Genomic DNA, 24,904 nt, shown 5'->3' with positions numbered 1-24,904 from the left:
TATTTGCTTGGATGTGTGGATGGCTGGAGAGACGAGCTTTAGTCCAGACCTAGTTAAACCCTCTGCATGGTCATCAGAGGGCAATTAGGAGTCAGCTGAAGCCACCGACTGAGCCAGTAGCGTGCCAATTACGACCTGAGGAGAGCAGCCTCCACTTTTAGCGAGCTCAGTCCCTGTCTGGACTTGACAGTCTATCAGGTGTAGTCACCCTGCTCCTGATACAAATAGTCCACGTGTTGGAAAAAGCCTCGGGGGGGCAGGTGCCTTTGTAGAAAGCGCCAGACAGTGTTTGGCTTGTGATGTATATTTGAAGTCGCAGTGGCAGTGGTGCTGATAGGCGAGTCAGTAGACGTCAGGCTCCTGTCTGTTGGGTTTCATCTCCTCCCGCTCTGCTCTGTAAAGCAGATTGTCAGCTGGGGCATTACCATAGGCTGACCTTTGCCGCTGCACTCCCCACTGCACAGCTTTCTGACATTCAGGGGCGCCGTGGGGGAGGCAGGAAGGGGGCGGCTGATGGCCTGTTGGCTGTTTTTTGCCTGTAGTGCAGTGATGTGTGTTCCTATAACAAATGCACTGGCAGTTTATGCTGGTGTTTTTTTTCTCCCACATCATTTCAGTCTCTTGTCACCATTTGATATTTAGTCTCTCCCCACCCCAAACCCGCATGCTGTCAAAGAGATTGCTGTTATCTTTGTGTGGAATCTTGGCACCCTGATAAATGAGAGAAATCTTTCCTGCTGACATCAAGGCGCTATGTACCTAAAATCCTTCCAAGGCCGAGGGAAAAGAATAACATATCAGGCCAATTAAAGTTAATGCATGGTGACATGCTGAATCGAGGGCAGGGATTGCTGCCATATGGCGGTCCAGGCTGTAAATCAGAAAGCAGGGGGGAAGGGGGGAGTATGAGAGTGGTGGAAGGCTGGGCAACAGAAAGGGTGACGCAGCATCAACGGCACAACCCCCCCCCCCCCCCCCCCCCCAAAAAAAAAATTCACAGATCTCTGTCAAGACTGCAGCCTCACCACCCACCAGCCCCCCCCCCCCTCACTCTCTACCCTTTTCTCCCTTCCTCCCCCCTGCCGCCCCACCCCTGCAGCACCCGGAGGTGCAACGCTCACAGGTATCTGTGTAGAGCTGGCAGCTTCATTAAGGCTGTTTTTTTTCTCCCCTCGCTGGGAGGATTTAAATGAGCTGTCATCCTGACCTTTTTGAGCTCCTGCTTTTTAAAGCAAGTTCATCCCCCCCCCACCAACACCCCGGACCCGCCACCCGTCTTTCTCTCTTTCTCACCTTTCTCTCTCACTTTGTCACTCTTTCCTCCGCTTGTCTCTTCTCCCTGCAGGGGGGAAGACACTTTTAAGCCATCACCCTGCAGCAGACAGGCATGCCAAGGTTGTTTTGTGGGTAATTGCCTCTCTCATAGACGCTGTTTGTCTGTGCACACTTGCCGCCCTCTTCTGATGCCACACAGCAAAAAGGGAGGGCACGGACTGGGTAGACTTAATTTGCTCCCTGACTGTTCTTTGGTGCTGATGAAGCAAGCATCTGCGCCGTTTTGAATACAGCAGTAAGCCAAGTAGAGCATGGCTAACATTTTCTCCCTCTCTATTACATCAGGTTATTGCACAAAGTGGCAGGCATTTATTGGAGTTGTAGCCCTGTTTATTCATTTCTTTTTACCACAGCCTGAGCCGGCTCCATTGTTTAATTTCCCCCAAATAGAGGACTTCAGTATCAATCACAGACTCGCTAAATTGTCAGCGCCAGGCCTCTCGAGTGTGTTCTTTTCAAGTGTACAGGAGTCATTCATTTCCTCCACCGTGGTCTGGTAGAGTCAGAGAGGTAAAGCACAAGTAGCAGGGTCCAAGTAGCTGACTAACATGCAGGGTTAGGAAAAGGAGGTGGGACTGAGTCGATTTAAAACTGCCAGTCCCTCAGGCCCCGGCTGCCCGTTTTACTTCAGCTGTTTGATGTTTAATTGAAGTTGTTATTGGCATCAAATGTCACCTTACCTGATGCTCCAGGTGTGAATCAGTTTCTAATTGAAAGGTAACTATGTCTCCCTCAGACCCCGTGCCTCCGGGGATCGGCCACAGAGTTCTATTAGTCTGGACCCAGTCTCTGTATCACCACGCACCATGTGCTGCCTTGCAGTTATGTCTGACTCCTGACCTCTCTCTCTCTCCCTCTCGCTCTCTCCCCCCCCCCCATCTCTTTCTCTCTCTCTTTCTCTCTCTCTCTCTGCAGTGTGAGGAGAAGTGTGTGTCCCATGTTACATTAGTGTCTGTGTGAAATGCTGGCCTGTCTGCCAGGGCCAGGTGACCTCCCCCTCCAGCTTCTCCCCCACACGCAGATGAACACTGGACATCAGAAATGTAAGTATCTCAGGACACACACACTCACATTATTAACTACCACCACCATCCCACACAACAAACCAAGCTGTTACAATCCTGCTGCCCGCCCCACGTCAGATGCCCATGCCAACCCTGGCCTGGTTCTCTTCTGCAGCTGAAAGAGAAAAGGAATACTTTTGTGCTCCAGGACCGTAGATCCATCTTCAAGGGAAATTAGGATGAACTGTGCCATTAATTTGCTCAGAGAACAGGCCCCTGAAGATTCGTCTGTCACAAGAGTGCGGTCCTGTGTGCCTGCTGAAACGCCATCGCCATATTCACGTGTTAGATTTTTACCGTCTCCGATACTTTCCACCATCAGGGAGAGTCAGTCACTCTCAGACTGGCAGACACACAGATTGTGGCCGAGTGGTTATTGCCCTGATGATCTTGTAATGAGAGTGAATTCAAGAAGCAATCTGCTGCCATGGTTTAACGGCAGACTAGTCAGAGCTGGCCCAGTTAACTCAATGTGTTTGAATTTCACAACTCCACTGCCGACAAACTTGGACTCACTCACTACTGCCCCTCAAACTGTACAGACTACAGTTTGAGGGGCAGCTAATAACTGGCTCTTGAGATTAATGTATGATCAACACATTTTGAACTGACATTTCGCTGTTTTTAAAAGTCAAATTATATTTATCACCTTTTAGATAAATGTATATTCACGGGATAATGCAGACGCATGTGTCAATATATTCTGTACCATCAATTCCTTTGTCTCTCCTGCAACAAGCTTTTTATATACATCCAAAGGATCAATCACTTCCCAGACATCGATTGCGGCCCATCCAGTTGGTCCGCTTTATTCATTCGATCATAAAACGTCCATGTCTCCTTTTCCCTCCTGCCTGTTTCTGTCAGAGCGGAAACTCGGCTCCGACTTGACCCATTTCTGCAGCCGTTTTTCTTTTTGTGAAATGCTCCAGCTCATCAAGACTGTAATTTCAGAATCACAGTAATCAGCCAACCCCCAGGAGATCAGCGAGTGTGAGGGAGTCTGCTAAGTGACAGCGTCTGTTGCCTTACTCAGGCAGGCTTGTGACATAGTGCAGCCATCAGCTACGTTTCTCTGCTCTTCCTTTATGTGACACACTCAGACACATCAGAGCATGGGGTGCAACTGGGGTTCAATTTGTTTTTCTGCCCAGCGCTCTAATCCATTTTGATGATGGAGCGTGCTTCCCACAGCATGAACGGTCCTAGAAGTGTAATTTCAATCAATTTTTTTTTCTCCTCGTCATTCTCTTATAATGCTTTTCCTTTTCATCCGCTCTTCAAAGTATCATTAGCAGACGCGGTGTTACATCAAAAGCCGCGGAGCTTTTTTCATTTTTGACTAAATCATTTTTTTATCAAAGTCCCACAGAAAAAAAGGGAAATAAAACAAATCTCTCTTGCTGCCTACTCTGAGCTCCTGTAGATCATCTTCTGGATGTCTGCAGTTTGTGCTGTCGTTGTGTTTTGAATTCCCTGTACGCTGCCACACACAGTCAGAATCAGGCCTCAACCCAACCTAAGTAACACTTTGCTGTGTCCCTCCTGGCTGTCCACAGGGCTCCTTGTCTCTGCAGAGCCCTCATCATTTACACAGCATGGAGGATACTTTGACATCATAAGTCCACGAGAGGTGTGTTAGGCTGCTTTCAGGTGAAATTCAAAGACTAGTTGTTGTCACTTGAAGTCTTTATTCAATACTCTGACAAGTTCCCAAAGAAAAAAAGGCTCAGATGGAGAGTTTACATAATTAACTCCAATTTGTGTTCCCATTTGTCTTATCCTTGAGCATGATCCTTTTAGCTCCTCAGTGCTAATGCAGAGTCTTAGGTTACATAATCTTGTCCCTGACACTTTCCCCTTCCTCTGTCTTCACCAAGAGCTCCAGATCACCGGGCTCTCCGTGCACTGCCTCGTCTCATGCAGGTGGATCTGTGCACAGGAATCATTTAAAGTTACGAGTTTGCAGGTTGCTGTCAGAGGCAAGGCCAGAGCAGCTGCTCTATTCATCATCAGGGATTGACTGTTAACAGATGGGGGCTGTGAAATGTAAAGGTTGTTGGAGGAGTAGATTAGGTAGGCAAAGAGACAGTGGGTCACATAGAAAACAGCCTCATACTCCAGGCAGGATGACTCAAGTACCAAAGTGAAGTAGCCCTTGGTCTTTTGTTCTTAGAACAAACAGCAAATGCATTTGGGCCACTTGGCTGATTTTCATATCCCAGTCCCTATCGAGATCAAAAGCAACCGTCTTTTCTTCTTCTCCTTATATTTTTCATTTTTCAAAGATCTTTTGGTCTCGATCTATCAGCATGGGAGGCTCTGCTCAAATGCCTTTAAATATGCAAGGAGGTGGCCTCGTGCAGTAAACCAAATTCACGTCTAATTTGATGTTGAAGCTTCAGACCTAATTTCCTGCTCTTCTGTGAAAATTGCAATTTACAGCAGCATGAGCCCCTGCCCCCCGCTGCTTAAACCTTGTTCAATAAAAACAGTAGTTTGAATAAAAGAAACCCTAATTAGTGCATGCTGACTGTGCACTTGTGTTCCACCTAGCTAGCTAGCAGCGGGGTAATTAACGCATGGCCAGACTGGCCTCTTTCTCTTGTTCCCTCCTTGGGAATGTGCTTAGTTAGAGATCTGAGAGGCGATACGCTCGCAGCCACCAGCAGCCGCCTACAAACTTCACTCATATCCTCATTAACCCTCCCTTGATACTTTAAGCTGTTAGACTAATCCAAGTTCCAGGTTAAGGTTGAAATGCTAATAAGCTACACTTGCTTACTAGAAAACATAATCAACAGCTGCCAGAGCGCTTTAACAGCCGTAAACAGCAAGAGGTCAATTTTATCCATGGTTTGGGGAAACAACTCTAAACAGCAATTTACACATTTTAGAGAAGTTGTGTTAAACCCTTCATTCTGATTTGCCTCTTTTTTTTTTATCTCAAAATGCCTGCCTAAGCTTTGTTAACAATGTATAATCCCTTTTCCAATTTAATGGATTGGTCAGTTTCCAGACATTGACATTGCTTTCTTTGCTACTTGCCTGAGTCTAACAACTTGCGTATAAAACTCATTACACAAGTACCCGTGGCAAAGAAAGAACTGTACAAAGTTACATGCTCACTGCGTATTTTTCAATCTAAACGCAGGTGAAAGCTATACAGTATTTCCAACATTGTTTAATTCTCCTACATACTGATATAAAAATGTACATCCATTTATATTTATTTATCACTCATTTCAGGTAATATTATTTATTTAGAAAATGATTATTTAATCATTATTTGAATCAGATTTTCTTTCTGCTAAACAAAGCCTGGGCCCTATTATTAAAAGACAGCATTTCGTTTGGGTCTTTCATGTTAACAGTTGCTGAAAGTAGGACTTGGTTGTTCCAGTTGTACCCAAAAGTCTCTGTTGAAGCCATTTTGAAGGGATAGTTTATATCTTTTTGAAGTGTGGTTGTATGAGGTATTTATCCATAGTCTGTGTATTTACCTACAGTTGTTGATGGTTAGCACAACCCCAGTTTGGAGAAACGGGTAGGAGTTCAGGCAGTTTAGCTAAGCAATGTACTGCTGTGGACAGGGCAGAGCTAAACACGTCCATGTATGCGATGTTTAGAATATTTTCACCACTTTACCATCAGATAGCCCTTTATGACAGAGAACTGAAGATGTTACAATACTTTCTTAAAGGTTCTCTGTGTAACTTTCAAATATTTAGCAACACCGGTGGCTGTTAGTGAACTGCAGTCAGCATCCTTTTGCTTGTGCTCTCATGCTCGCCCACTCCATAGCTGCAAGCAAGTACCAAACAAAATAGTGATACTGAACATAATTGACAGGCGTAATGTTGGTATAATGCTGTAAAATGATTACAATCATATTTACAATAACGTCAGACCAGCCCAGGGAGTCTGGATAAATTAGCTGACGTTATCCACTCAAGTAGTATTTTGCTACGGCAGCTAGCTAGCAATTAATCGCCATTAGTAAACCACAGTATATTCCACATGTCGGTGTTTCCTCTAGGATTCTTATCAGTACCCGAGGAAAAGGGTTTTGTTGTACCACCACGACACAGAGAACGTAAATGCTGTGCCTCCGTTACACACAGTCTGCAGCAGCAGGCAGACCCTCGGCCAGCTAAAACCCCAGCACCAGGTTCGGTCAGATCCCAGAAAGTAGAAAGTTTAACAGAAGAACAGCATGTGTGGCTGCTTTGTAAGTTGACGCCAGAGGACTCCATTAGCACTGTGGGCTGTAGGCGAGCTAGATCCTTTACATAGAAGTCAGTCCACAGGCTGAGAAAGTCGGTGAAGATCTCAGTTTTTAAGTTGCGTAACATGTTCATGCATTGGCAAATATAAATACATGTAAAACATTACACAAAGAACCTTTAAAAGCCACCACAGACCTTTGATAAAAAACATTAATTTCACCTTGCAGAACACAGGAGTTACTGGTCTAATACTGCCTGGATCGGTTAGTTTGTTTGTTAGTTTTGTTTGTTCCTAATCCTCTAAAACACAAAAGTCACAAAATAACACAAACGTACCGATTTGAGGTAGCAGTAGACCAACAACTCCCATGGTCCTGTCAATAGCAGCGCAATTCTTAGCTTCTGTGTCCGTACTGCTGCCTGCTTCTCCAAACTGGGGGCATGCCGACAGCGATCTACTGTAAACACAAACTATGGATAAAAACCTCACTTCAAAAAATCTGAACTGTATCAGTCTTGCATGCTTTACCCACACTTCACCCTTCCATGATGGCTCAGTATGTTCCTTATTATCCCCGTGCAGCTTGTCTGCTCCTCTCCCAGCACAGAGCAAATCCTGTTGCACTTAACGTTACTGTGGTCTTTAACATTCATTCATGCTGTCCACAGTCCCGATTTCATCCATAAGAATCTGATTCCCATGAAATGATAGAAAATGTTTTATTCATCGCAACAGCTGATGATTCTCTCTGCCCACCTACTCGCAACCCTTTGTACAGCTACACTTACATGAAGGTTTGACAACAGATCAAAGAGGCTGTGCCAGAGTCTCACAAACTCTAGATATATCTTGAAAACTGATAGCAAACAAGTTACATTTATCAGTTTCATTCCTTAAAAGGGTATGTATTGTATACTAAATGCAATTTGTTGGTGAAGTGCCCTTTTATTTATTTAGTCTGCGTCTATGTCACTACACAAATCATCATTTCCAACAAGGTCATTTATCTTTACCTGTGTTTGAGAAATGAGGTCCATCCTCAGCATGTCTGAGTTTGTTCAAGTGTTCCTTTATCTGTTTTTGCTTACCCTGGCATTTATTCTGCGACAGACATTAGGCCTCAGTGATGGCGGGTGTCTAGCTCCAGCTCCTTGGCCCGGACCCCTGCATTAATGAGGCTGCCATCAGCGGGCTGAACACTTGGTCACAGTAGCCCCCCCTGTGTGCCGCCCCATACCGGCCCCGCACATCGTTGCCTATTGTTTCCTGTTCACAAATAAAGCGTGAATTAATTAGCCAGTTGGCATGACGCGTGGTGCCGCCCTGTCAGAGCTCGCAGTTCAGCTCTGTGCCTCATCCCTCAAGCCCAGTCTGCCTGCTGTGACACTGAGCACAACGGCCACATGGAACCACAGACCTCTGCCAGCAATTCAGACATTTCAAATAACTGCTCACTCAACTACAAAGAGAAGTAGCCTTTATGGTGTAATAATGACATGTTTTGTATCTAAACCTAAAGTCCACTATCCAGCCTCATGATCCTTTTCATAGATCAGCTCCACTCATGTCCATCAGTCTGAAAGCTGTGGTGTAAGTAGGTCAGAAGGCAGGGCTGAGGTGACAGAGACAGTGAGACAGAGTTATGCACGGAGAAGAGTCATTCTCTAACATAATGGTGAAGAAAGTACACGTGAGCACACTGCATTAATAATAAACATGTAATCAAAGCCAGTTACATACACAGACGCCGACACATTAGCCAACACCTGCATGATGTGGTCGCACATTTTTAACCGGGCTCATAAATGAAACGTCTCATGCTCGCACACGAACAAACACATAACCATGTTAACATTGTCACCTCGGCATTGTTAAATTTAGCCACAGTGCTAACAAACAGGTGTAACAAATGTCTGCGAGTCGAGGCCTGGGAGGTGTTCCTGCAGATCAGAGACGCTGCTGCTGTGTCTGATTACTTGTCTGCTGTCATGGAGCGTCGACCTCTTTCTTTTCTGCAAAGCAGCCACAGGGGACCATCATAGCCTTGCTCATTCTTTGTTTAGTTTGTGTTTCAGCCCCCTCCCCATGCATTCTTGTTGTTGTCAATTCAGGCCACTAGAAGCAGCTGATCGCAAAGTCACAGCCGCCAGAACAAAATTTGATTTTAGACTGGTAATATGTCGGCTGTAATAATTCAGCTGAGAATGAGTTTGGAAATCTCTCTTTGTCCGCGTGGGACAGGAGCTCTGAGGGTTTTAGGAGAAAACCAGTGAGGTATGGAATATGAGGGCGCTGTCCAAATCAGGTTCCCCTCACATGCTCAGATTACAACTGATGTGCTCTTTTGTGCTATATACACTTTTAACTGGATTAAGTTGTCTCACTCATTGTGCCTCTGTCTTTATCCTCCCCAATGCTCTTCTTCTTGCTTTCTCTCTGTCTCACCTCTGACCTGTCCTGTCCTCCACCACAGGGGACACCACACAAAGGATGAGATCCGCTCCGTTTCCAACCCCTGCAGAATTGGATGCATATGCTAAGAAGGTTGCCAATAACCCCCTCACCATAAAGATCTTCCCAAACAGTGTCAAGGTTCCCCAGCGAAATCACGTGCGGCGTACAGTCAACGGGCTGGATACGTCAGGCCAGCGCTACAGCCCTTACCCTTCCTCTCAGGCCAGTGCCAAGACAGGCCTCCTTGCCATCATCAAGGTGCCCACAGTCAAAGGCATCCTTAAAGATTTTGACGGCAGCCGGGCTCGCTTGCACCCTGAAGTCATCATGAACCCCCCAACCGGACCCTACCAAGTGGCTTCGACCAGCACTTTAAACCTCCACCCACCTCTGCCGAACCTTAGCCGGCTCCAGCAGAGCTTACCCCTTCAACCGCAGGACGCACCTCAGACTCTACAGATGCCCCTCCCTCAGCAGCAGGGTCATACCCAAAGCCTCAGACATCCTCCCCCCATGGCCCAGCACCCTCAGGGCCCACCCAGACTCCAGACTCTGTCTCAGCACCCAGCCCTTTGCCACCCACAGGGGCCCCCTACCGTCATGCTTCAGCAGCAGCACCTTCAGCAGCAGCCACCACCCGGCCTGCAGGGGAGCAGAAAGCTGCCCGATGGCGACGCACCACCTAATGTTACCGTCTCTACCTCAACCATTCCGCTCTCCATGGCCGCCGGGTTGCACCAGGGCCATCAGGCTGACCTGAGCACCATTGTGCATCAGATCAACCAGTTCTGCCAAGCTCGGGCCCAAGGTGCAGGAGCCACCTCCATGTGCGAGGGGCAAATCGCCAACCCCAGCCCCATCAGTCGCAACCTGCTTATCAGCGCCTGCTCCAGGGTGTCCATGCACAGCAACCCTGCCACTCCTGGCTTCCCCCCGCCCAACTGCATCATCGGCCCTCACGAGAAAGCCACTCATCCCCCACACAGTGTGGCTATTATGAACCACTTGCCTTCCAATCACACTGATTTCAAGCAGCAGCACCTGCAGCAGCATCTGCATCAACAGCAGAATCAGCAGCAGCAACAGCTACAACATAACACACAGCAGCAGAAGATGTGCTCTTGGAATCAGCACCAGTTGGCTCATGTACCCCACATTCAGAACGGCCACCTCTGCAAGCAGCCTTCCAGGGACCCCGCCTTCCATTTTAAGGGCATGGGCTACCCTGCAGAGGTGTGTGTGGGTCAGCCTTACACACTGAAACCTCCCGTAGAGAGGCCGACCCCCTCTCCTCCCGTCAACAATGGCATGCCCGGCCACATGGCCCACTACACAAATGGTCACTACTTCCAGTCCCACATTTGGAACAGCAGCATCCTACCCACACCCAACAGTGACAGCTCCGGGTCTCAGGACATAGCCATGCCATTCCACGGTGCGGGCCCAGGGGGGTGCACCACACTAGATTGTGGGCCCCCCGGGGCTCCCCATTACAGGCTAGGAACGAGCTCCTCCACCACCTCCTCCTCCGCCCAGACTAATCTGATGCAAACAGCAGATTACTTGGGTGGGGACTTCCAGACGCCCTACTTCCGCGATCAGAATCTAGGGTTGATGGGCAAGATGCACAGGCCTCCTCTGAGCAGGGTAGGTCCAGAGGTTGGGGATGGCAGAACCGCTCTCATCCAGCACCCAGGGTACAGATAAGCTATGGCCTTGTCTACACAACAGTTATCAGAACCCCTTTGTCTAGTCTTAAGAAAGGAAACAAATGAATAAAACTAAAATGATAACTTAAACAAATGACCGCTAATGTTAAGGAGGGTAAATTAATATATTTAATAAAGAACAGTAGTTTTTTTGTTCTTTTTTTGTTCTTTTTTTTTTAATCTTGCAAGTGATCAATTGCTACTTTTGTTTTTGTTTATAAGTGCTTTTATCTGGCACTTTAGGGAACTTTTCCATGTGCGTGTGTATACACATCTGTACTGTGTTTGTCATTCCCTCCTTCCTCTATTGTACTATCTGTGTGCCTGGATCTTAACAGATCCTGTGTTATTTCTACTTAAGACCTATCGCTAACGTTTTCTTATGCATGTAAGAAAAAAGCAAAACGGATAGATCCCTCACTGAAAATCTGCAACATCTACTCATGGATGTTTTTTTACAGGGTCAGGTCAGGAATTTTTGGCTCAGACTAGTTTTATTAGACAAGCGACTAATTTTCATGTTCATGTAAATGATCTCACAGTGACTTTTGAGAGAAGACAGAGAAGAGAGTAACAACCAGACACTGGAGACTTCAAAGTACAGCTGGAAGAGCTTGCAGTATGCACATGTACTACACCTAAGTTTTTATTCATTTTAAATGTAATTATTTATTTGTATAATAGGACTATTCAAGATCGATTCCTCTCTGTCAGCTTAGGAAGCATGTAATCAGGTTGTTTGTACATAGTCAAGATTCAGCAGGGAGCACATAGGTCGAAAAAGGTGACGCTCTGTCCTGCTGAAAATGCTGCAATGAATTCAGGTGTTAGAAAAGAACTTGTTGTCGATGCCGGGAAGGTTTGACCACAAGGTTGTGAAATGTTTAGTGCAGAAAAAAAAAGTCATGAAAGATTAACTCTCATACCTTAAAATGGCGCCAAAGTCATGTTAACAAGGACACACTGTTATGAAGATGTGCCATTTCGTGTTTGTTTCCTTTTCAGATTGTTTTTGTAACCATGATGACAAATGTATTACTTGAATGTTGAGATGATTTTTTTTTTTTTTTGAAGGGGATAGGTTAGTTACGAGGACGAAGCTCTGGAGTAGAAGAAATAATAGTGTTACTAATGTCATGTAGAATCGAACCGCGAGCCTCACCAGAGTTTTGATCCTGACAGCAGGAACTTAAGTGAATTAAGTTATGTGTAGTTGCTACTGAATCTGATGTGAAGTTTGCTTGAAAAGACCAAATTGATCACTTGCAAGATCACTTGGAGGTAAAACAAAACTGACTTTTAAGTTTAAAGTGAAACAGCAAATGCATTGTTTATTTTATTGTACACTGGCTTACCTACTAGACTACTGTAACTTTGAAGTTAACGATTGTGTGTGAATGTTGCCTGCTGATGTGGGTACAGTTAAAGGTGTGTGTGTGTGAGAGAGAGAGTGTGTGTGTGTGTGTGTATTAACACAATGACACCCATGTTTTGTTCACCCAACTCCCTAACAGCCCTTAAAAAGCCTTAAGTGTTTGGTCCTTGGACTTCCCTTGAAAATGAGCATGGTTTTAATGAAAACCCCAAATAATAAGGAGAAAGAAGATGGTAAAGATACACAGAAACAGCAATTTTTTTGCTTTCTTTTTTTTCATTTATTGAAGTTTTGTTGACTAGACAGAGCAATTCCTTAGAGATTCTTTATTATGGAAAGCATTTTGTAATTATATATTTTAGCAATGTGTAGTTACTGAGCTGTAACATTTTCTTTTCCAAGTTTCAAAGCTTCAGTTTGCAGTTGTGACTATTTAAAATACTTGATTTGCCTGTTATTTAAATTTTATTTTCTTCTTTGTTTCTTGTACTATTGCTGTGAAATGGAAGAAGGTCCACAAGCCTTTCTTTTGTGTCATTCTGTACGACAGAGAAGAGGCAAGAGAGTGAGAGTTGTGCTACTCTTTTTGTAATATTGTAATAATAAAATAAAGTTCTAATTTATGCTTTGAAATGAGTCTGAACCGTAGTTTGGATTGATTCAAACTGACACAGACAACAGGTGTGCACTTTGTGCCTGGCACTTCAGGTGGGTTACCATTCACAGGTTTGTGTCTTACATAATCAGCATTACAAGTTCCTGAAGGGTTCAGAAGGCGTACTTAAACCACATATAATTTGTAACTGAGACCGCTAGTGGTAAAGGTGGTGATTGTTGAGTCAATTGCTGTGCTTTCATGCCATTTCTCCGAGCCTGCCTCTGCCAAATAGAAACAGGAAGTAGAGTAGACAAAACCAGCTGTGAAATCCACAGGACTATCTGGCTGCAGTAGATTTAGCTTGTCTGGCTGTGATGAAAATGGGACTTGTATAAAGGGCACACAGCAGGAGGGCAGGATCAGCACCTTCGTAATCAGTATTGCTCCATGAAGGATTTTGAGCGATGTCAGAGGTGCCAGCAGGTTGTGGCCTTTGTGAACAGAGGATGTGCATCCTGTTCAGGTGGTGCTAGAAACAGCATGTGCAGAAGCCTTTGGATTACATGTTTAATGTATTTCAGATGCATGACTTGGCAAATAAGCAGCACTCGATGCAGCGTTCAGCTTTGATAGATTCTATTTTACACCAGTCAGCTGAACAAATATCTACAATATCATCCTCATCACTGCTCTTCTCAGTGAAATATTTCCTCAAAGACTACATTTCAAATCAAGCTGACATGGGAGTGTCAGGCAGGCAGGGAGGCAGTTCACACATTTGACAGTTACATTTCTTGGGGAACTGAAACTGAATACTGTCTGCTGGCTCGAATCAGTCAGGCCGAGCAGCCAGAGTGAGGCTCTCTGTTGTCTCTTTAGACCGGTGGGATGCCCAGTAGACTCATCTCTGTGGACCGATGTGTCTGCAAACGCCTGCCCTCCGAGAGGAAGCTTCTCCAGCTCCTCCCTGTGGACAAAGGAGGATATGTTACCAGACATGGATTACTTTCCTAGCACAGAGAAATGCTTAAAAAGCATTTTGAAATCCAAAAACTTGTGAGCCTGTTCATGTTTCTGCACCTCTGTTTGGTCTGTTGGGCAGGGTGTTTGAGGCAGGCTGTTGGGCCCGATCCCAGCACCCAGGATCCTCATTGATTTTGCCCAGGTTTGTGTTCCATTTGTTCCAGTTGACTTCCTCCACTCTGAGACGACAAGAGGACACATGCTCCAATTACTGTCTGCTGTGTGAAGCATCAATCAGATGTCAGAGAAGGCAAATTAGTGAAGAGCACAGTGTACCGATCCATCAATCGATCCTGCTCACACAGCTGCATCTTTTGTTAAATGTGCAAGCCTACGCCTCTGTTTCTGCTGTATTATTATTACTTGCTAAACCTTGATTTTCCTGTGGAGGTGGAGGTACACATTATAACACATGCAGTGTAGTAGACATGAATATAAAATATGCCTCTGCTTGTCACTAGTAGGCTAATAACTACAGTGAATGTATTCAACCATCATACACATAGCAAACATACTCCTTTATCCATCCCTGGTTAATCTGTTATTGAGCCCTTTGCTTTGAGCATGTATCATGTTGTCTTAAAGGTACAGTACGGCGTACAAGGCAGATGTGCTGGCTTCACCTCTGCGCTTGAAGTTGATGTTAGCATTCAGCATGCTCACAATGACAACATGCAGAGGTTTATCAAGTACATGCTTAATGTTTATCCTGTTCATCGTCTAAATAAAATGCTAGCATTTGCTAATTAGCACTGAAAACAAAGTGCAACTGAGTCTGAAGGGAATTGGTTTTTGTTTGTTTTTTTGTTATGTCTCCCTCCCACACTCTGTGACACACTGGTCAAACAGGAGTACATTAAGTGCAAGACTTATCCCTTCATGATGTACCTCAGAGCGCTACAGGCAGGAAGGACTTCCTGTGGTCTTCCCTCAGAGCGGCCGGCACTCTGACTCAATAGACCAGCCCCTGCATTATTTCAACCTCGTCAGCTGCTTTAACCCATAATTATTTATATATTATTTATACCTTCAACTGTGCAACAGTGCACGGACCAAGGTGTGCAATACCCTGTGCTAAAACTGTAATGTGCAACAGTTAACTTACTGTTAATACTCGTATCTCTAGTATACTCTTACATTAATACAGCATTGATTTATACCACACAATCAGTGGTGGATTAAGGTGGTCTTGGGCCCCTAGACTACTATTTGTTTGGGCCCGCACATTATTAATCATGCCTTATCAACAAAAAAAACCCACTAGAACAGAAGAAGAGCCTGCAACCTTGAATTTGTTCAGTAGATCTTGGTCCCCTTGTTCTTTCAGTCGTGCTTTTCTTTTTTCGAGCTCTGCTATCGCATTTCCTTTCTGACATTTTGCCGCTGTACTGTCTAGTAACATTGAGTGACGTATCATTTGACAACAAAACTGACCTTATGAACCCGGCCAGCTAATTGGGTAAATAGTCCCATACCTATCCAATCAGCAACTTAATTTTGTTTAATGTTTCTAAGGACCCCAATAGGAGGCACGTTTTTCCCCCAGTGTAGTAAATTAAAACATTTTAAAATAGTCTGGCAAATCCAGGGCCCCTGCACATGTGGGGCCCCTAGGCTGCAGCCTAGGCCAGCCTGTGCATTAATCCGCCTCAGTACTATCATTATTACACTGTCGTATTTGTGTCTTATCTCTATATTTCCGTATATTGTAGCAGAATGTACATTTTATTTCTATTTGTTCTTATAATTTCTCTATATATTTCTCCTCTACAATGGAGAAAATGTAACAAACCCAATGCTGCATGTGTCACTGATTGTATCATCACTGAACTGAGAAAATCAAACCTGAAACACTGGCGGCGGTCATCTCCAAGAGCAGTGCCGAGGTTCTTCTCCACCCCGCAGCGAAACCTCCTCCTCAGACAGCAGGACAGCCTTTTCTCCATCTCCAGGATGGTGATAGCCCTCTGGAAAACAGTGACAGCATCAAACCACAGCTCCCTTGAACAGGCGCTCCCTTCCCTCCTGGACGCCTCACCTGTAGCTTCCAGATGCTGGTGCTCTCCATGGTGATCTTCTCCACGGTGCGGTTCATGAGGGCGATGAGCATGTTGAGCAGCAGGATGTAGGTGAGAATGATGTAGCCGATGAGAAGCACGTAGAAGACCGTCTTGTACTCGTAGCCCTCGGTGAACTCCATGTCGCCCATGCCGATGGTGAACTTGAAGAGCTCCAGAGTGGTGTAGGAAATGCTTCGGAAGTAGGGTTTTACACATTCTGAACCAGGGGCAACGGTAGTAAAGAGACGCCCCTTCCTCGGCTCCATGAGTAATGTGACCACCGCTGTGAGGAGAGATAGGAGGCAGATTACATACAGTACATCCTCCATTCATGGCATATGGACAATAGCAATGTTATTACAAGTATATATCTTGATAACATTGCTTTTGTGAGTAATATTTAAGTGACAAAGCATTTTGGGAGGGTAGCAGATGTCTTTGGTGTGCATCTTTTTATTTACAGAGGAGAAATACCTGCTGAAAATCCAAAGAGGAAGACAATGTAGACAAACAGAAAGCGCAGGATATCACTGAGGATCATCTACAAGGAAGAAAAGAGACAAAAGGCTTCAATGGATCAGGTTGTTCACTGTTATCTTCATTCACTGTGGTGCAGTGCGACCAGTGGGGACTACCTTCTGTATCATGATGCTGTAGATGCCCATGTGTCTGCTGCCCCTGGAGAAGTAGAGCATGTTGACCCAGCTGAGAGCAAGACACAGCACCAGGAAGCCGAGGTACTCCGGCCGCCGGAACAGATAGAGCCCGGCTGAGACCAGGAAGAGGGCGCCCTGCACAAAACTATCAACAGCAGAGAAGCCACTGTGATCCTGCAACTGCCATTATTCTTACCAACTAAGGAAATGTGTCCTGTAAAACATGTATAGTGTGTGTACTACAAAAACAAAATGTTGACACGTCACCAGTCTGTGCTGTTCAATAAATCCAAGGAGATATTTGGTGTCAAATAAAGGGGAAAAAGTTCCCACATGAAGCTGCTTTATTGAGTAATCGTAATCTTCCCATGATTGCTGTTAAGTTTTTCAGATTCATTATTTTAGCACTTTGAGCACCACAAGATGAGAGTTCCCTTATATTAGAGAGAAGGCAGACATCTCTACAGACCATATCTCCCACACCGAGAACTCGCAGCAAAACAATCTGCAAAATTGCAGTAGAGGTAAAAGGTAAAATGTGTTTTTGGTTTTTGGGTGAACTGTCCCTTTAAGAGAACAACCACCCAGTGTTTAATGTGGCTGTTTTGACACCGATCAGCAGAAGAAGTCATTTTAATGTCAAATTGAAAGCAGATGGCTACAAAGTTATCTATATTAATTACAACTATATAATAAATTGGTTAAATGAAGATCATCTATATGTAGAATAATGTGGAAGGTCCCACTTTAAGTGAATCAGTATTGTGGCAAAACGTACACCATTAAGACAAAGGAACAATCACCAGCTGCTACAGTATCAATTATTCACAGTTACCGTCAATTTAGAGATGCACTTATCGTGAGAAACTATGAGATTTTGGAACATTTCACTTCCATATGTGTCTTCTTTCAGACTAGTTAAAAGAAAAATACACATTTAGGTGTTTATTTTAATACAATTTGCATCTTTAGATTTCTCCTAAACTCCCCAAAAGTCAGCATGCGATAACGCCTCATTTGTATATTTAAACATGCAATTTCAGAAACCTTAAGCAATATAAAATGTTCCTATTCACCTGTAGAGTCTTGCAAATGTATAGAATACATTTCTGTAAAGGCTGTTTTCTCAAAATGAGTTTTTTTCTCACTCGGAGCCAGAAATCTCCATTTCAGCAGTACTTCCATACACAAAACCTTACAGTACCATTCCTACCTTTATTCAAAAGATTTTGACTGAATGCTTTGTTCATATATCATTCATAGCCTTTTTAGATTTATATAACACTTTATTCCTAAAAACACAGTGACATTTTATCAATGGCTGTATTTTCTGATTTATGTGAGTGATAAAAAGAGATAATCTTGGACTAATTAGTCAACAAAGTGAGAAGAATCCTTTTGAATCTGGCTTTATCCGCTGTTCAGATTTCTGTTCTGGATGTTTCTGCAAATTAGCCCAAATTTAATAAGATAATGGCTCTTTTGCATATTTTAACACGAAAACATCTGTTTCATCTATTTATATATATATATATATATATATATATTTATCCCATTCACCTGTAATGTCTTAAATTAAAGATGATTCAAAGAACAATAGGCTCCTTTGTGATAAATTAAAAACAATACATATTCAGCTTTCATAAATATAAAGAGAGAGGTGGGTAGAACTGCCAGGGCGGATAAAAAGAGTATTTTTTGACCTCTTTTTTTCATAATTTTTCTCTTTTTTCACATTTCTTCTTATCTTGATTTATGAGTCAGTTTCATGTTTTAATGTATTTTATCAATGTTTCTGCATGAGCCGCATCCACAGTATTCAAAAAAATGTGCTCTAATTGACACATGGATGCGCACAATGTGAATTTCAGTGAGAAACACTGAATGTTGTTGTCTGTTTACAAGAAAACACAGGATACCTTTCATTTTGACCACGTTTGGGAGATAAGCGTTACTACTTACAAAAGAATCTCGTAATATCCATCAATCAGCAGCGTCTGCAGCTTCGGCCGTTTCCTCTTCATGTCTACGATCTGGGGATTAAGGTAAGGTTTTTGGTGAATCACATTATTGAAACAGCTTCCACAAGAGGTGATTCAAACGCACGGGCACCTACTTACCCCTATGATTAAGAAATAGCAGTTTGCCAGCGTTGTCAGTAGCTGGCCTGAAACATACAGGTATCCCACTGTGGTGTGTATGAGGGTAAACGGCGGCTGTGGGGCAGAGAAGAAACATCAGCAACATCAGCTCAGGACGGTCTGGGATGGCACTTAAGAATCACACGATTTATTGCAGCCAGCTCACCTGTCCATAATCCTTATTGTAGGCTACAAGGGTGAAGATGATCAAGTACAGCAGGTAAACTAGGTAGCTGAGAAAAAACATTCGACCTGCAAACTTCTTCCACTTCTCATCAAGCAGCTGGCCCAGAGGCTCCGTCTCGAGCATCTCGTGGCGGTTCTGAGAGGAGACAGACGTGTGAGGATACAGAACAGCTGCTCAGACTGGGCTCATAATGTTGGGACTCACAGGAATGTCACTGCCGTAGACCAGTATGTCCAAGACCGAGTTGTCCTCGTGCGAGTCCACCGAGGCCAGGTCGTACAGGGAGCTGTGGACGGGCCCGTAAACCCACTCAGTGAATTTACGGGACAGATGTTTGGTGTGACTCTCGTGGAATTCCCGTTTCAGGATGTGTGAAAAAAGCTGCAGACAAATGAAGGAAAAATAATATTTGAGAATGTCCAATCACATTCACCCAGGTAGTGCAACATCAAGACTTGGGGGTAGGAGCTAGGGGCCCATAGTACATTTTTGGCCCTGGACCCCAATACATTTTTATTCGGCTGTGTCTGTAGTGTTTACCCCGAATTTGCCAGTCTTGGCAGCCATTTTGAGCGGGGTCAAGCCCTTGTTGTTCTCGATGTCCTCCAGCTTAAGCTTGTGGTGAAGGTTAGCAGCATTTTTGAGGATGCGGTCGTACATGTTGGTAATGAACTCCGTGTTATCCTTCGTGTTGTCAGCCACCACCACCAGGGCGTGCAGCACCGTGTTGCCTTGAGAGTCCGTCATCTTAGCGTCCGTTCGTTGGTATTCGTTCTGCATGAGGAAGTCCACCATGTCAGGCTGGTTGGTGCAAGCGGCCAGAGACAGAGGCAGCTCACCTGAGGACGGAGAGAGAGATAGTGGGCCACCGGTGTCACATACATTAGGTTTTAATATCCTGTGTCTGTATTATAAATCTCCCACTGGCCTGTCAGGATGCACCTGAGAGACACAGAAATGTATTGTTGCATTGAGACGGTTTTCAGCGCTTACTGACAGTTTTTTCTCACTGAAGGATTTATTCGACCAAGAAAGCTTCTTTATTTAAATCTGCTGTTTTCAAGGAAATGATGTTGGTCCGTTGTTACAAATAAAACCTTATTTGGAGTGAAACTACTTGGTCTGCAGACTCACTTTACCAGAGTAAAGCGTGGGAAATGGTCGACATGAAGTTAATAAACAATAAGAAAATTAAGCTTGTTTAGTGCAACTTAAATCTGCCAGTTTAGGGCCTTTTGATGCAATTTGTTGTATCTAGAAGTACCAGAAATATCAAAGATCAAAATTTATTATATAACATAATAACATGAAAAAGATTCCATGGGAACTCCTGAGCAGATTCTTACAAAAATCACAGATCAACTGTAGAATCAGCAATAAAAATAATCACTTTACTGCTGAAATTCAATAACTAAAGTTGAATCAAGAGCTGTGAGAAAGTGGATTCATGCAAGTCTTGTGGCCTTTTGCACTGTACTGTACTTTTCTTCCAGTTCAATAACAGCTCTTTTTCCTGTATAACTCATTTAAATGCGCCTCTGTCTAAATGGGCAACGTATCTGCATCCAATCCATCAGAGCACAAGCATGACCTTTCAGAGCAGAGCGCTGAGAGTGATACCAGACAGTCCTCCTTCAATCAAGAAATCTTGTCGGTAGATGAACTTACAGGTGTGATCTGCAGCAGCAGCACGAACTCACCGAAGTAGAAGTTGGGTCCATCGTGTGGCTGAAAGAATATTCCACAGGCTTTGGCATGGACGTCTGCTCCTTTACTGACCAACAGCTTCACATAAGAAATACTCCTCCTCTCAATGGCTATATGGAGAGCTGTCTGGCCTGTCAGTCACACACCAATACATGAAAGTGTCACATTTCTTCACATTGCCTGTGTTTGATGAACCACACAAAGGAAGTTGTAAAACGTTTATTCTCACAGCAATTCTGCTTCATAGTTTACCTTCGTAGTAGCTGTTGGTGTACGCTGCATTCACAAACTCTTTAATGTCGCCCATCTTCTCTGATATGTCGATCAGCAGTTCCACCGTCTCGTTCTTGCCGTCCTTGAGGTGCAGCAGAGCCTTCATCAGGGCCGTTTTGCCGTAGGACTGATCTGCAGGTGTAACCACACGTTCAGGGCGATAACACACAGGCCTACACCGTACTGTTTGGTTCGACTGTTGCATTATGGGTCTCACACAGAGAGTCGGAGAGTTTCTTCATGTTCTGGTGCAGGTACTGATGGAGGTTTTCCAGCTGTCTGACATCCCCGCTGGCCACCGCTTCGAACAGCCTTTCGATGTTAAACGATTTGCTGTCTCTCTTCCCGCTGTTCTGCTCCTCACCTCGAATCCCTCTATCAACAAGACACATTTTACAGACAGCACGGTTACCAAACATTCATGTGGGTCAAAAGGTCAAGCTGCTTCATACTCCACATTAATCAACACTGTGGGGCTTGATAATACGCAGCATCCATATAAGAAGATTAAAAAAGGCAGAAATCACTTTATCGTTGCATGGTGAGGCTCACTTGTCAAAGTTGAGGTTAAATCTGATTTGAGGCTTGGTCTCCTCCATTTCCTCCTGGTAATCCGTGTCCATGGGAGCCGTGGGCGACTGCTGGCCCAAACCCAGGGCAGAAACCAACCCGCCTTTCTTTGACGCCTTCTGCAGCGTTTTCTCCTCCTCGGTCCTGTCGTCTGTCTCCAGAGAGAAGCCAAACATCTCTGACTTCTCCATCTTTACCTCTTGCCCCGGTGGTCTGCATAGAGATTCAGCACAAGTGCACATCACCCAGTCAAGTCCATTTACCAGCAAGAGGAACACATTAGATTCAGCTAATTATCTACTCTTCTCAAGACTTCCTTTAAAAAGAGCCAGTCATATCTTCTGAAGCGTAGGGGAAATTCTGTTCTTTTAGAGCAGTGGTTTCCAACACTGGGGTTAGGAGCCATCCAAGGGATTGGGCATGGGACGATATGAACATTTCCTGTCAGATTATCTTAGTGGCACTATACTTTAGTTTATTTTATTTTATTTAGTTTATTTGTTTCAGGGACCATGTAAAAAGTTCAAGTTACATTGTGTAAAACAATGATTTGTACCAGATTCTAGCTAAAGCTCATTTCCATCTGCAGTCCCTGGGCAGGTAAAAACAAGATTAAGAACACACACACACACACACACACACACACACACACACACACACACACACACACACACACACACACACACACACACACACACACACACACACACACACACACTCATACATACTGAAAACACATTACCTTGCATTTGTTGAGAAACATACTGTATGTCTAGACTATAAATCATAAGGTCCTCCTTATCTAAAAAATGGCATAAAAAACAAATGAATTTGCAGTAATTTCAGAAAGAGTGTAATTCAGGGAGAAGCCCTGTGGAAAATGTTGTATCAGTTACAGTTGTTCAGTGGACAAATAAGACAAATACAGCGACCAATGGTGTACTGATGTGGTATGAAATGTTTTAACTTATAGGTGAGATAAATGTGGTTTTGTGTGTTATTTAACCATGTACTTTATTCATTTACTTTTTTAGATAATGCAGCATTTTCTGAGTATACCCCCTGCTTTTGTAACATTTTGTAGATTTAACCACATGGCTATTTCCACATGCAGACAGCCTATTCAATTATTAAATAGATATTTGTTGTTGTTCCTGTGGTTGATAAATACATGCACAGGGATTAATTGTACATGAAACAAACACTTTTTACTTATTTTAATAGGTTACATCAAAATAAATTCTACTTGATTTGAATTTGATTTGATTTGTAACTTAGGGGTTCACTGATACGGTCAGAGGACAAACTGAAGTTAACTGCAGTTCATTAACTGTCAAATCACTCGTGAGGATAGTCACAATATTCATGAAAATGAAAATTAATCTCAATCACCTCATTGTTCATGTTTTTTATCGCCATCTGCAATAAAATCTCACATTGCCCCATCACTACATACAGTAGGTATGAGAATTTAAAAAATACATTTCTGCTTGACAAAAAGTTCTCTAATCTTCTCCCGCCTCTGAAATGATCATTCTCGCTGCTCACAACTGTATCAATGGGTCACACTACACTTTGCTTGGTTTGACTGGGTCATAAGCCAGGAGCAGTTGAGAGCCACTGCTGTGAACAAAGTGTTTAGTGTGAGTACTTTAACATGAGGCATTATGTGTTTGTATCAGCTGGGTGTGAAACATGTGTACCACAGGGGATCACCCCACTTGCCTTTAAGGACACACAAATATTTCCAGACATGTGATGTTTCAGCCCCAGTGACTAACAAAGAGTGTATTTAGAAGATCTCCATGACAACATTTCACACAGCACTTGGTTATTCTTTGCAGAATAATCAAATCATATACGGCATGGTGTAAACAGAAACAGAACGAGCGAGAGAACTAAATTAAAATATCCCTGCAAGTTGATCGCAATAACATTATATATTAAATAGTGTATACATATATATACAGTATATTGATTTAAAGGATCATGTTAGGGATAATGGGAACCTAGTCTTTGGAGGTTTCTTGTTCCCTTTTTCATTTACAAAATGGGGAATTAGTGACTCAGTAGAAGCTGCTCCTGATCCTCACAAGAGGACTACAGAGCGCAGCAACAAACAAAAGGGGGAAAACAGAGAAGTATGTACTGTATGTCTTATTTTTAGAAAAGTCCATTTTCCAACGAAATACAAATGTATTCTTAACAATTTACTCATAGCACATAAAAAATGAAACATTTATTTCCACTGACAAAACAGTATTTTAAGATATATTTGTTGTTCAGTTGTGTGTGCAGAAGCAGCTTATTTCCCCACCCTACAATATACAATTAATAAATAATAAAGATTGAGACACACTCTGTGTCAGTGGGGAAATTGGTTCGCTCCTCCCTTAGCATTATATATTTTTTGACCGTATCCTCATTTAACCCCATTAAACAACCACAAGGGTAAGCAGTGCACTGCATCTTTTTAAATGTCTGCATGGCTGTATGTTCAAATATGATAACCAATCACAATAGATGTTATGATAATCTACAAGTATATGTTCAAACAGAGGGTTTCACTGATACTGCAGATGTTTGACAATATTCTTCAGAAACAATCTCATCATTTCAAACTGGTAAATAAAACCATAACACATTATTTGACTCACCAGAATGAACGCCCCCTGCTCCAGGTTGTCTTCTTGATAAAAAATCTGATTTAAAGTCAAAAACCAAAGTACACAGAGAAGTGTCCTGCAGGCATGAGGGCTTGTGTGTAAGTCCTATTGTTCTGCATGCCAAGATGCTTATTTAATGTAACGACGGTGAGAGATAACAGGAAGAAGCCAGAGGAAGATCATGTGTCACGCCCTTGAGGATATCAATGCACATTACTGGGCTCTGAGTGCTTAAAAGGATGCTGTATTGACCATCTCGTCGTGCCAAGACAGCAGAAAAACCACAGATAACTAGCGTTGTATCTGAAGTGAACACAGATGTGTTACATGGCCATTAGAGAGGAGCTACAGAGCAGTTTAACTTTGTCATAATTTAAAGGTAATTCCCTGGAGCACCAGTGGCACCTTAAAAAATAAATTCTCTCTGAAAATAACAGATAAATGAATAACTTACCCTTCTGAAATGGTACTTTTCTTTCTCAGGTTTGGGTTTGAGATTTCTTAGGCAAGTCTCTTTTCTTCCATATTTGTGCTTCCTGTGTGCTTCATGTGCCTCTTCGTAGTTTCACTTACGTGTGTGTGTGTGTGTGTGTGTGTGTTCAGTGCTGTGGTCCTGTGACTGACAGTGTGGTTACAGAGCTTCTGCCTACCAGTGCAGGCTGCTAATGTGAGCTCATGAGATTATGAGACGAGTTCCTTCCTAAAGATAACTCCCTTTTTTCAGTTAAACAGGGCACACAGGCCTTCTTCACATAGTGAGATGATTACCCTTTAATAATTTCAAATGTTTACCAAAATGAACTGAAAATAAACTACCTCTGATATTGTATGTATTGTATTAACTTGATTTTTTTTT

General features: G+C 43.5%; 2 protein-coding genes across 3 annotated transcripts in view; one reads left to right on the top strand and one right to left on the bottom strand.

The window, feature by feature from the left end:
- fam222ba (family with sequence similarity 222 member Ba) overlaps window positions 1-10,790 on the top strand; it is a gene marked incomplete at its 3' end in the record, with an annotated part of 29,591 nt that extends 18,801 nt beyond the window's left edge. Inside the window, exons 2-3 of the mRNA XM_083926443.1 lie at window positions 2,251-2,378; window positions 9,103-10,790. Of these exons, the coding sequence (XP_083782569.1) occupies window positions 2,297-2,378; window positions 9,103-10,790 (1,770 nt within the window). The 5' untranslated portion in view covers window positions 2,251-2,296. The remainder of the gene's footprint in view (window positions 1-2,250; window positions 2,379-9,102) is intronic.
- Window positions 10,791-12,103: 1,313 nt separating this feature from the next.
- trpv1 (transient receptor potential cation channel, subfamily V, member 1) lies at window positions 12,104-24,602 on the bottom strand. 2 transcript variants are annotated; one of them, XM_083926423.1, is made up of 16 exons: window positions 24,503-24,602; window positions 21,365-21,595; window positions 21,030-21,187; window positions 20,792-20,944; window positions 20,533-20,670; window positions 19,373-19,671; window positions 19,037-19,213; window positions 18,812-18,967; window positions 18,625-18,720; window positions 18,467-18,537; window positions 16,484-16,649; window positions 16,323-16,389; window positions 15,827-16,131; window positions 15,634-15,755; window positions 13,846-13,967; window positions 12,104-13,732 (listed from the first exon to the last, which is right to left on the bottom strand). In XM_083926423.1, the coding sequence occupies exons 2-16, from the start codon at window positions 21,571-21,573 to the stop codon at window positions 13,641-13,643; spliced, it is 2,331 nt and encodes a 776-aa protein (XP_083782549.1). In that variant the 5' UTR covers window positions 21,574-21,595; window positions 24,503-24,602; the 3' UTR covers window positions 12,104-13,640. The 2 variants fall into 2 exon arrangements, with proteins under 2 accessions (XP_083782549.1, XP_083782550.1); XM_083926424.1 differs by lacking the exon at window positions 24,503-24,602 and adding an exon at window positions 24,040-24,151.
- Between the last annotated feature and the right edge of the window lie 302 nt (window positions 24,603-24,904).

The sequence above is a fragment of the Echiichthys vipera genome (genome assembly GCF_963691815.1).
Source record: "Echiichthys vipera genome assembly, chromosome: 14".
NCBI classification, from domain to species: Eukaryota; Metazoa; Chordata; class Actinopteri; order Perciformes; family Trachinidae; genus Echiichthys; species Echiichthys vipera.
The sequence above is the reverse complement of the archived record's forward strand: the minus strand, read 5'-3'. Positions and strand labels throughout refer to the sequence as shown.